Source organism: Dromaius novaehollandiae, chromosome 1 (genome assembly GCF_036370855.1).
Source record: "Dromaius novaehollandiae isolate bDroNov1 chromosome 1, bDroNov1.hap1, whole genome shotgun sequence".
In the NCBI taxonomy this organism is placed as follows: domain Eukaryota; kingdom Metazoa; phylum Chordata; class Aves; order Casuariiformes; family Dromaiidae; genus Dromaius; species Dromaius novaehollandiae.
Window position 1 is genome coordinate 114,394,778 of NC_088098.1, and position 13,090 is coordinate 114,407,867.

A 13,090-nucleotide genomic window follows, 5' to 3' on the forward strand; every position below is an offset into this window, starting at 1 on the left:
ATTTACATGTAAAATACCTGACATACTGAGGTCTGACGTCTGTGCCAGTACAATACCTTCTAGCTTTGTTTGGAAAACTATCAGACATGTGTAACTAAGAGGTGGCACAAATACCTTAAAGATGCGGTGATGTAGCACAGGCGAAAAAAAGAAAATACTTCAGTGTTGTACAGCAATGTTGCCTAAGGCTATGCCATTTCAAGTCTGCATGGACTAGAATTTGCCTACATGCAAGACTGGTGCCATAAACAGTTATTTTTCCTTTGAGTGGCAACTGTATAATTCAAGTAGGAATTGAAAATGTAAAAATATTGGTAAGCAAATTTCTATTTCAAACCCAGAAGGTGAGATAATATACAAACTAAGAGGTTCCAAACAAAATGACAACCAGAAATCTTCTCGAAGATCATTTCCATTTTTACTATTACAGTCTCTCTTTACAAGGATGAAAATGCCCAAAATATATTAGCGGGTATAACATGAGATTTATTTCTGTTTTCAATAAAGTACTGAAAAATTGTAAAAATTCTGTGTTTGACTGCAAGTTGTCCTTGTCTAGTCTTATGTCTTATCAGCCTTCTTTCTTCTGTGCTGAATTTCACATACTGCACCCTTCGAGGCACATTTATCTCTGCAGAGCACTTGGCATACTAGCAAACATAATAATGATAATGAAAAAGGTAAAGCCCAGGCATTATCGATGAACAGTTCCAGAGCAGGCTGCAAATAGGAAGCTAGAGGAGGTAGAAAACAAGGGTGGGTGGTTATGTAATGACTGATGTAAATAGGTTCAAGGGGCAGCATTAAATATCCAGTAATGAAACCTGATGGGCTCAGTAGAGCAATTCCTATTTCCTTCCTTATTAAACATCAACAAAACTCCATTTGCTTAAACATACATAACTACTGCTGCATCCTTTTTATTTTCTCCCATGTCACTGATGAACTTGAGCTCATCCTCAGAATACTGATACAACTCTAAATAAAGGAAGACAGAAAAATTGAAGACAGATTAATGTACCTCTTTAGCAACCGTATGCCAGTGCAGGTGAGTTTCACACACATCCATCCTTTCCTGGTGAAGGAACTTGCACTTATCTGGTACCAGAAGGGCATCACTCACAAACTCACCCACTGAAAGAAAGCGATACAAAGATGTTAAATTTGCTCCCAGTACCTTGTCCTTTTAAACATTTAACTATGCGTAGGCCAACTCCCATGAATGAGTGACAGGGACCAATTTGTAAAGAATAGGACAGTTTCTGCATGGTGCTTTCATCACTGTGTTGTTCAGACATTGAAAGTAGTTCTTGTCTTTTTTCAGAGTAAGACTATGAGAACTTTAGTCCAGGCTAGTATGATAACTTTTATGTACCTAACCTGAAACGTGCAGGAACCCATCGAAGACGACCTGTGTGCTGCAACATTAAGTCAGGAGTTGCGGTGATGCCGTTCCTGCTGGGGGGAGCACCGGGAGTGGGGAGGAACCATTATGCTCTACTTTTGTGTTGGTGTGGTGGCAGGGAGGGGGATTTGAAGTGTTTTGAAATATTCACAGTTTTTCCAGTCCAAACCTGCAAACCTGACACTAACACATTGTTTCAAACCATTCTAGAGCGTTTCTCCTCAATTACAGCACTAACAGCTACATAGTCTATGTAGTTACTTTTGTTGATGCGGACTCTTGATTGCAATCCCATTTCATTAGCCAGATGAATTCAGGTTAATGGGGAAGGCAAGCGGAGCTCAGAAGTGACAGAAGACGACGACTCACAGATCACCTTAGCATCAGATCTACGTAGCAGATTTAAGGGGCAAAAATACCTCTTTACTGAGGAAGTAAGTGACCAAAGAGATTGTGCTCTCTTTAGCAGTAAGACAAAAACTTACACATTAATGAATAGCAACTCTGGCATTGCAACCAAACAACCCAGAAAACCTTCAATGATTTTTTTTTAAGGAAAATTTAAGGAATATTTGCAAGAAGTTGACAAACTGAACAAACAGTGGCTTGTGAAAGCACATGACTCAGCTGGCATAAATTATCAGATCACTGAAGCAGATTTGGCTGCAGTCTCTAAAAAAAATTACAGCCCATGTGTTCTAAATGAACAAACCAAAATGGCCCAATGGTTGCATGGATATAATAATGAGTTAATGAATCAAATGAGACAGCTACAAGTTTACTGTTCAGCAGAGGGTCATCTCAGGGAGCTAATGAAGCGGCCCTTGAGACTTACAGCTAAGAAGCTTGCTTTAAAAATAAGAAACACCCAATGCATTACAGGTACCACAGCTCAGAAAAATCTATGTATATACCTTTGCTATGGATATGTGTATTTTCACAAGAATTTCCTTGCTATATTTCAATGCGTTTGACTGAAAGTCTTTAAGAGCCAGTCAGTTCATTTACTAGGAAAAAAGAGGTTTTTATTACCCTTGCATGACACATACTAATGCGTGCAAATTATTAACAGAAACTCCTTATAGAGGTGCTCAAAATAAAGGTGCAAGAGTAATGAGTTGAAACACATTCTGGTAACTCACAAATCTACAGCTTCTGTTAACAAACTCTCTACTCCCAGTGGTATCACACCCAAACCTTCCAATGACATTTGAATTAATTTGCACCTGGTTTTTAGCTGTATTTATCTTTGTGGAGGACCACCCCCCATTACCAAAGTCACTCAACTAGTATTCCAGTGTAGTACCTAAGCATTAAGCAAGCACACGGATAAGTGTTTTGCTGAAGACTAACAGAGTATGTCTACTTTGCTCTCATAAGATACAACACTTCATAAAGAACCACTGTTAAACTCTGAATGTTCCTTTGGCTGCTCAGGCATGCAGAGCAGTCCTTATGGCAAGTGTTTCTATAAAACCAAAAAAAAATCTGTAAAATTGGCAGACACCACGAAGTTCACTTTACTCCAACAAGATTTGATTTTTAAAGCTATGCATACAGTCACGTGTGCAACCCGAGATCATGTCCTAGAAACCTTTTTCAGTCCTTCTACTCTTATTATTGAGTTGACAGCTCAAACATTTATTTTGCCTGGACTATTCACTCAAAACACAAACTTATCAGAAAGAAGCACTTCAAACACACTCACTTTGTGGACAAGCTTCTACCTGTACCACTCCAGTACATATTTAACTTTCAATGCTGCTGAATCACAGCACTTTAGGGCTAGTTTTGCCTTTCTTTAACAAATAACCCACAGGCTATACAAGTGTGATAGCCAAGAGTGACAAGTGAGAAGTACTGTGCCTCCTCAAGAGACAGGGACAATGTGTATGGGTTCTACAAGTAAGAAAAAAAACCCTATTATATTTCTCTTTTCCCTGCTGTTGTCTGAAGGCCTACTGGAATTACCCCACATTTACATCAAGCACAAGAGTAAACTCGAAAAACTCTAAGAGAAACAGTTTTCTCTTCAATCTTTCTGTTACAGTAGTTTTAGTTCTACTAAGGACAACAGTAGGAAGGGAAAATAGCCATACAAGCCTTGACTAAGTTGGTTGTAGATCTTAACATATTTCTAACTGCTTGAGGATCCTAACCCAGCTCTGGTTTAATTTTCACTGTCAAGTCCTGGGATTGCAAAATACAATTCAACTTCAGAATTACTTTTTCTTCAGATACAGCTAGGTATCAGTTCATCTCTCCCTTCTTCATGCTTACAAGGCACAAACCTACTTTGTTTTAATCTTTTGGCAATTTTGCTTCCTACCTGAGGCACCACCTAACGTTTCCCACCTCTCTCCAGACCCCACATCAGTCTATCAACACCAACCCTATGCTGTCCTTGATGCCCTGCTTGTGGGGCCAAAGTCGGACAAGCGTTTCCCCTGGCAGTGGCCTCAAGCCTTCCTTGCCCCTGCCGCTTCCCCCTTCCCTCCTTATTCCTTATGTTGTATTTGTGCCCCTGTGCCACCCCCCCAGGCTGGCACAAGCGCTTGCGCAGCTGCACATGGATCAGGCACAGGCGGCCAGCAGGGAGCAAGGGATGGCTAAACTGGGACCGCCACCGACAGCAGTGCTTGCAAAATTTATGCTGGATCTGGATCCATACTATAGTATAGTATGGGTTGGCATTACTACCACCAGACTTTTATTTATCACTCTTTCCAAAACTTTTGTATCCTCTTCAATGTATCTAGCATTGCGACTCCAACTGTACATTTGTTGTCTGCTCAAGCATTTTAATGATAAAATATGACTGCACACAATTCATCTTGATGAGCTTATAAATCACCAAACTCCATCAAATAACCCCAGTATAACTACTTGTTTTTCAATAGCTGTTCACTCATTTTTGCAGTGAAGGTCTGAATGAAAACACATTGCTTTGGTTTGTGGACTTCTGACAGTTCTGCAGAAAACAACCTTGACAGGGAATTCTGGGCTGAGATCGTGTAAAGATACCATGTAAAATAAATCCCATGCCTACAATTTATTTAGCAGAAGACTGACAACTCTCTGCTTTTTTTTAAAATCAAGTTGCCTGATCCTAACTAACTCAAACATATGTATTTTAACAGGAACATTTAAGCTGTTATATTCACTGTTCGCAGTTAAGTTATAAATGCCACCGGAACACAGATCACAGCAAGCAAGTCACAATTTTGTTCTACAAATCTATTTCTTTTCTAATATTAGCAACCTCTTATGATTCCAAATTCTCCATTACATTTATATCGGACTTCTTCATATCATCATATCCTGTTGTATCACAATGGAGTAGGGGTTCACATTTTTCAAGGACAGTTTTGCCAGAGATTATGATGGCACATTTTACTAACAAATAATTTTACTTCAGTCAAGCATATCCTATTTTCTGAAAAATATTCTTGGAACAACAGAAGACTTTGGGCTGTATGACCAGAAGTTCGATTCAGAAATACATTTCTCTGTACAGCGAGGACTAAGAACATTAACACTCAACCACTAATGAAAGAATTAAGATTATAGTCATGGCATCTAATCACAGTCTTTTAAATCTTCTCTAGGAAGAAAGAGGCTGAGCAAGTGAACACACTTTTAAGAGGATGACTGCCCTACCAGTTTGGAAGGCAGATATGATATCAAGGCAAAATAATTCAAAACAAAAATACTATACTCTGTGAGATGCATGGTTTTGATCAGCAGGTTTTCCATCCAATGCATAAAATAGACTGGATGTGCAGAATCACCCAACGTCGGAAAGAAAAAAGTAGTAAAGATCATAAAGGTAATAAAACAGAATCTGGTAATAAAGAATTTTATAAGGCTTAATTTTTAGTGCCAGTGACGAAAACAATACCTTGGTAAAATGATTTTAATAGCCTTAAGTACTTCAGTCTTACATATTTGAAAACTTTTAGGGGAACACGTCTTTTTCCTATGGCTTCACATAGATTATATCAAACAATAGCATATACTATTTACTATAGTAAGCAATGACTTCATAGATTTCTCCAATTTCAAATTTAATTTTAAACAGAGTTCAAAAAGCAGCAGTGTTTAGGAATATGTAAAATTCCATGTAAAAATATGCGAATGATCGTTTTTACTTACACTTTTACAGATGAAGGACAATATTAATACCAGTATCCAGCAGGGTAGCAAATACCATTCTACAATGTTTCTTTCTCCAGGCACTTTTAATAATTTAAGAGTAAACGATGTTTAAAACACAAGGTCCCTCATAGCCACTAGCAAAAGGAAGAGTTGTTAAAGAGCTTACTTCACCGCACCAAGAACCTTGTAAGATTTAAAGGATAGGAACCATCTCTCTTGACACCATCTGACACACAGGGTTTTAACCTTCTTCCAGACTACCTGGACAGAGGTACGGGCCAACAGCGGTGCCCTGCAATGCACCTCGTTCACTTGCAGTCCAGGCAACCACCGGGGACTTCTCTGCTGCTCAACATCCTGAAAAACCACGTGGCAGAGAACTGCCGTTTCCTTTGGCAGCACCAAAATCATCAATAAAATGAAGTGTTTATGTCACAGGTGGCTTGGGGCCAGGCTGCTGGACTAACCAGCAGATCTCATCACTTCAGTCCTATCTGAAAAACAATCAACACACTGACTGATACAAAGGAAGAAATCAGACTGCCTTTTCATAAAATCCAGCATGAGCCAACAGAAAGGCAATGTGATGCTGATAAAACACTTCCTCTGTTCCAATTGCTTGGATCATTTACGCTTTTCTAATGAGTAACAGGCTTAACTCCTGCCTATAAAACTTCCCCAAAAGAAACAGCCTGTAAGAAAACTGTCCCCGCTCCACCATTTTATCTGTAACTTACTGGATATGTTTCAATAAAGTATCCATATGCAGAAGGACGAATGGCAAATGGACAGCAACAGCAGATGCAGAATAGACAACAAAACTTGTTATGCCACCTCCAGAGCACGAGGTTAAAACAGCCACAGCTATGCAGTCTTTTGGAGACTCTGCTAAAACCAACAGGGACCCAATTAACACCCTCTGTACGACTGCTTTTTTTCCCCTCAAAGAGTTCCAACAGATCATTTTCCATAGCTATATCGAGTTTTATATTATTTTTAGATGCTTAAAATACAGTGGCTGACTTTTCTCAAAAATATGGCCACTCACTGATTCTCCAAAACACATTTCCACAGCAAAAAAAAAAAAGAGCACGTGTTGCTTCAAAAAACAAACAAACAAAAAAAAACTTGCTCCAAAGAAGTCCTTGCATATTTCTGTATTCTTGCTTTAGATCAAATTTGAAAAAGTAAAGACAGTATACCTACTAAGAAGTGTTTTGCTGTTTTGGTATTTAACATATATAGCAACAAATTCACCCAAAGCGACATCTCTTAAATAAACTCTCTTTACCACCTGCAACATTTCTCACATTACCAGGGAACAAAAACTAACAACTTCTGGCTGTACTACACCTTAGTGTCTGGATGCTGTTACAGCAACTTTGAAAAATCAAGACAATGAATGTAATATTCACAAACGCTGTAATGTTTGTAAAACATTACACTATAATGGCCTACAATACATGACCATACTGCAGACCTATGAACAAAAACAAAATAAAACCCACTGTAATGAATTCACTGACCACAAACATCTATATAAATATATGTAACATACCAAGAGGTCCTAGTTTTTATATACCAGATGCTCTACCGTGATTTTTTTTTGAAAGTCCAAATATCTCACATAAAATTTTGGAGTCAAAGGACTAAAATTCTTTACGCACAGACCATCACAGAATATTTGCTCAAATGAAACAATGAACTAAATCAGTAAGACTGTAAGTATTCATTAAGATGAAATAAGTAAGAGAAGGCAGGAAATGGAAAACAGCCAAAAGATCATCTCAACTAAAATGGATGCATCTTACATTTCTTTTACTGTTAGAGTCCACTGAGTACACAAACCGTTTATGTCCTCACGTTCATAAAATTCTTTCACAAAACTGTGTAAAACAAGGGTTATTCTCAAATCTTCCTCCGACTCTTCGATCGCAGACATCAAGAGAATTTCTGCTTGCTTTGCTACTTTTTTGCCTGACCACATTTTCTAATAAAATTTACTTTCTTTTCAGACAGAGTGCAAATATCATTCAGATTTCACACACCAATACTGGATGCATTTGTTTGCATGAGACATGATTCAAATATGCATCATTACATTCTCTGTCATCTTTATAGACAAGCTGTAAAAATATTCTTTAAAAGTCTGTAGCACTTCAATGGTTTGTTGAAGCATTAAGTCCATTTACTTCTCTATTCCTTCTTCGGCTTCTCTTCCCCGTCTTCAAGGAAAATCTTTCGAGGAGTAAAGATGCCTCTCATGGCCCTCTCTTGCTCATTAATGCCATGTAAGAGAACTGTGCTAATACCTGTTCCTGATACTGGCATTATGGTTTATGTCAGATGTTGTGATTCTTCCTCCTGCATTACCTCTCTAAAATGCCCACAAAAATAGAAAACACCTCCTTAGGAATTCTAGCAGTATGATCTGCAGCCAGGATCACCTGGTTATCTGAACATTTCCTTCTGTTTGCTTTCTCCAGGGACCAGCTATTCGGACTAGCAAGTTTTCTTGTACTGTGACAGAAGCCCGGCATCACAAATCAAAGTGCAGTCTCTCAGATATTATTTATTAAGCAACAAACCCAAAAGCTGGTTGCAAAGTCAAGCTCAAGAAGTTGAGAACTGTCAGCACTGAGTTGCTCTTCTTTCCAGTTCCTCACCGCGCTGATTATACATCTTCAAAGTTTCTGCCAGGTACTATTTGTTGCAGGCATAGCCTTTGTCCCCCACTGTATAACCCTGCTTATTTTCCTGAAAACAGTGAGCTAGGAAACTGCAGGAATAACAAGGAAAATCTAGACACGTTACTCTGCATAGGTGGACTCTATCCTGCCTCAGCCACAGAGCTCCTATGTGATGCTGTGCAAGGAAAGATCTTTTCAATTCCTCCTGCAACATGCTTAATTCACTTACTGTTTCCCTCCCACTCTGTTCTCTGCAGTCCCAACAGACTTTTTCTTTTCGTTGTTGTCGTCTAAGGATGCAATCACACCCACTGTTTTAGTTTCATTTCAGTACCACAGTAGTCCATATCTGCAATAGGACACAGTCAATTGCTCTCAAGGATTGGTGAAGCACAATGTGCATTGAAAGCTAGCTGTAAAGACTGTAAAAAAAGAAAAGAGGTTACAAAAAGGTTATATAGAAAAAGATGCCACCTGTGGGTGGTTGCCACAGGATATATAAAAGATTCTGGGTCCCATCCTTGGCTGAAGGTAATACGTCTAGCTAAAACAGATCTTCTGCAGTGGCATAAAAACAGAGACCAATGAAAAGCTGAGAAGTGCTGGGAACCAAGACAAGTTGGAAAAGTCTGTCTGATTGTGCCTACAGCATAATGGAGGGAACTACTGGATTCCTCAACCAGGAGGACAGAATAAGCAAAAAATTTATTGGAAACCTCTTTCTCTATAGGAAACAGAGTCAATAGAATTCACGGAAAGGAAAAATTTTGCAAAGAGATACAGAAATATCTAAGGAACAGTTTTGGAGCCTAAAAGGCTGAAGGACACTATTTTGTGAAGATGTAGTAAGATTTTGTAAAGATTTCCCAAGCAGAACCCTGGGAAGGTGAGTATTATTTGAAGTACCCTGGGCCACAACCAAATTACTAGAAAAATCAGGAGGGAAATAGGACAGGGCTACTTTCAAAGATGATAGCACTTTTTTTTTTTTTTTAACATCAGGTAAGATATGAAGTACACCACCATGGAGACCAAACACCATTTGAGGAACTGGTTGAAACAACCTCCTTCACACACACACCCCTTCTTATAAAAAGACACTCTTTCCCAGAACACATTTTCTAAAGGTCAAAACTCAACATTATCTGGACTCCCTAACCCAGGAAGGCTCAAGAGCAGGAAATGGAAATGCTGAAGGGCCATCTCTCACCTCATGAAAGGATCTGCTTCATTCAGGACAGACAAAGCAGCAGAAACAGTCTACTCGCCAGAATCATCTGTCCAGCGTTGAGGTATTGGTAACAGGAAAATTCAGGGATACTAAGAAATGTCTCAAGTGGGATATTATTTTACTGAAAACCCTTTTCATGCTATTTCATCCTCTTTTCTGTATAAAGAACAAGTCTTGGATTTTTTTTTTTTGCCTCAAAATATTAATTGCCGCCTGCCTTGTAATCTTCTAACTTGTCTGAGACTCCTTTTATTCCTTGAGCTCATGTTCTTAAATCCTTTCACAATTATGCCTCTCTTGGATTACTAATGAGCTCTTTGCACTTCTGCTCACACCACCACCAGGTGGGACATTCACTCATGGAGCATGGCATGAATCAAGCACCAAAAAACACCCGCCCAAAAACCCTGCAGAAGGAGAAGTTGCTCCTGGGAAGTCAGCAAAGGTGGCTCACAAGTCACACTAGTCAAGTGCCCCTGCTCCCATGTCAGGTGACCAAAGCCACTAGCGCAGCGCTGGATGCCACCCAGAAGCACTTTCCACTGGCCGGTTCTCGAATGCCTGCCTCTGCAACAAGTCGGGGAGCTGCACACCTCTCCCACGCCCTTAAACTTGAGAAAAGAACTGGAGAGGCAGGTGCCGGGGCAAAGTCAGCTTTGGCAACAGCAATGCTGAAAGAAGAAAGATGAGGAAAAGTTGAGGGGCAATATTCTTACATTGTTATGATGCAGGACCAATGCATATTCCTTCCCCTAGCAAAACACTTGTTAGCTTATGGTAGCGTTTTAGCTTCAAGTGTGCATGTGCCAGACCTCTTCAGGGCTCTTTCTTGCACCCTAATGGAGTTTCCTATCTGTCGACCTTTCTTAATAGCTGGTGAGGACTAACTAGACAACAAATAAAGTAGAAACCCCCTTGTTCAGCTTAGACTGTTTTCAATCTGTGTGTTAAACAATTTATGCATTGCAGGAAACTCATGCTAACCTTTCCCAGGCTTCCTCAAGGCAACAGTCACTATTCTTTGTATTCCATAAGATTTTTGTTATTTTTGAAAAAACAGACTTTAATAAACAGAACAAAAGCTAGCAACTTAAAAAAGAACATCTCTAAGAACCTTTTGAGAAATAATTACAAAATTACATACCATGATTGAATAAAATATAAAAATGACTGATACTGTAGGACCCATTTTAATGCTCTTGGGTTTATTTAAATCTAAATACCAAATAAAACTTTGTGGCATTTCTCAAAAATGGATATACTCTAAGCCTGAAGAAATTATATCTTTGTGAGTCTTCTTTTTCCCCCCAGCTGCCTTCAGATTTTTGCAAGCAATAATATGGCTGAATTTCAGAATAGACAACACTTTATGAGATAGTATGGAATGCATGAATTTTAACGCTAGCTATAAACAACACTTTGTGCTGCTCCTGAGATGCATGACAAGCTGAACCTTGGTTCGTTACTGTTTGTGCTCCTTTGCTCACAGCAGGCAGCAGACGTTTTGCTGCAAGATTTGTAAGTGCAAATCTCAGAGTAGCCTAAAATTCCATGCCTCCGCTCCCATTGAAGTGACCCTTAAATGCACATCATCAAGTAAGATCTCCTAGAAAAGCAGGTTCTAAATTGGAAACAACATACTGTGACAAGTAATTGGATTAATTTACTAATACATTACGTATTGGCACTAGTGGCTTGCTAAAGACACCAGTCAAACGGTAAGATTGCACAACCAGACACTCCTGAAAGATCAGAATGCTTGGAAACAATTCAGCACAGTTGGGACCAGTAATCTCATTGTGCTTTGCGTTATTATATGCTGAGATGCTTCTCATGGACTATTCTTAGTAATTGGGGTAAAGCATCTCATAGCAGGTATAAAGCTAGAGAAGGCCCCACTACTCACAGATGTCTACAGGGAGTAATGACCATAAGCATATAGATAGGTGGAAAGAATTAAAACGTTACATTCAGTTTTTAAGGTTTGGTCACCAAAAACTCTTTCAAATGCCAGTGCTTCTGTGAGAAATAAATCAGGTTTCAAACATGGAAGCATTTACTGTAGTAATAATTCATTCAGTTTTGTTTCTGTTTTCTTTCATTAATCTGCTTCTAGAATACCTTCATATTGCATGTTTCAGTACAAAATTAAGATTGTCTTTTTACTTTAACAGTAGTTTAATTCTGTTCTTGTTCTCCCCCTCTCTTCTGGCAAAGAACAGAAATCTAGTCAGGCGGTAATTGTTTCTGCAATACCATCTTGCACAAAGGTTCTGATGAGTGAATAAATAATTCCATAAGCAGCAGCTGAAGATCAACTTAGCAGAAACACCTTCCTAATTATTAACAGCCTAAGCAATCACTTTCCATAATACTGCTGTGTCCAGAATATTCTATTTGCTGAGACCAAACTTGCATTCGAATTGTTATTGCCTGTGGGCAACAGACTTTATTACCAGTGATGAGAGGAAAAAGAAAAAAAAAAAAAGGCAAAAAAAGGCAAAAAAAAAAAAAAAAAAGCAACCACATTCAGGCTTTGCAAAGTTTATGGAAAAACAGATTGACAACTACCTGCCAAAAATGTGTTTTTGCTCTACACAGAGCAAAGCTCTTACTCATCTTGCAGTAAAAGTATGGCACAGCACTATGATCTGGTAATTCATCTACAAGGCTACTGGGATAAGACAGCTTGGAAGGAAGAGAAAGAATTAAGGAAAAAAAAAAAACCCCACAAGGAAAATTAAGCAGTGGAAAAAGCTTCCCAGAGAGGTTGCAGAATATCTGTCCTTGAAGGTTTTCAAGACCAGACTGGACCAAGCCCTGAGCAGCCTGGTCTGAATTCAGTCTCAGCCCTGCTTTGAGCAGGAGGTTGGACTTGAGACCTCCAGTGGTTCCTTCCAACCTGAGTGACCCTGAGATTCTAGCTGTCCCTTACTCCTCTCCACCTCCCCCAACACTGCTGCAACAATCTCTGACTTCATTTCAATCACACTATCCTTCAAAACATGTAGTTAAGTTAAGTGCAGCTATAAGAAGTGATTATCTTGCACCCTTTGGAACAAATACATGAAAAAAACGTGCATCCTAAGGCAGGCGCAGTGATCTACTGTTTGGCTTTTTGAAGTCATTGCAAACTACAGTAACATTAAGAGAGTGGTGCCTTCTTTAGTTCACCATCACCTTAGTATACTCTGTACCATCACTCAGGATGAACTGGATACCCATATTCAGGATAAATAACAGAGAAACAAGCTAAGTGGTGGCTGAGTCAACTTAATGGATAGAAAAAAAAAAACAAAACAAAGGAGCCATTTTGTCAACATCACATGCTCAAGTCTCCTGCTCATGGAATTGGCAACCTACCTATATACAGGTAACCTTGCTCATATATAGGCAACACCAAGGTTTCTTGCATCACCTTCTGCTGGCTAATGAGAAAGAGAGTATGTTAGATTAGATGAATCACCTGTCCTATGGGGCATAGGAACTTTCATGTTTGTACATGGTGGACTAGCTCCAGAAATCGCAAAATAGTTTAAAAAAATGTAAATATGAGTTTTGGCTTCTAAGACCATTACTATGCTAACTGACAGGGTACAAGATCCT

General features: G+C 39.1%; 1 protein-coding gene across 4 annotated transcripts in view; it reads right to left on the reverse strand.

The window, feature by feature from the left end:
• The window catches only part of APP (amyloid beta precursor protein), a 232,963-nt gene that overhangs the window by 117,954 nt on the left and 101,919 nt on the right, over positions 1-13,090 (reverse strand). For all 4 annotated transcript variants that reach the window (XM_064523722.1, XM_064523718.1, XM_064523713.1 and 1 more), the window contains exon 4: positions 1,022-1,134. In XM_064523722.1, the coding sequence (XP_064379792.1) occupies positions 1,022-1,134 (113 nt within the window). The remainder of the gene's footprint in view (positions 1-1,021; positions 1,135-13,090) is intronic.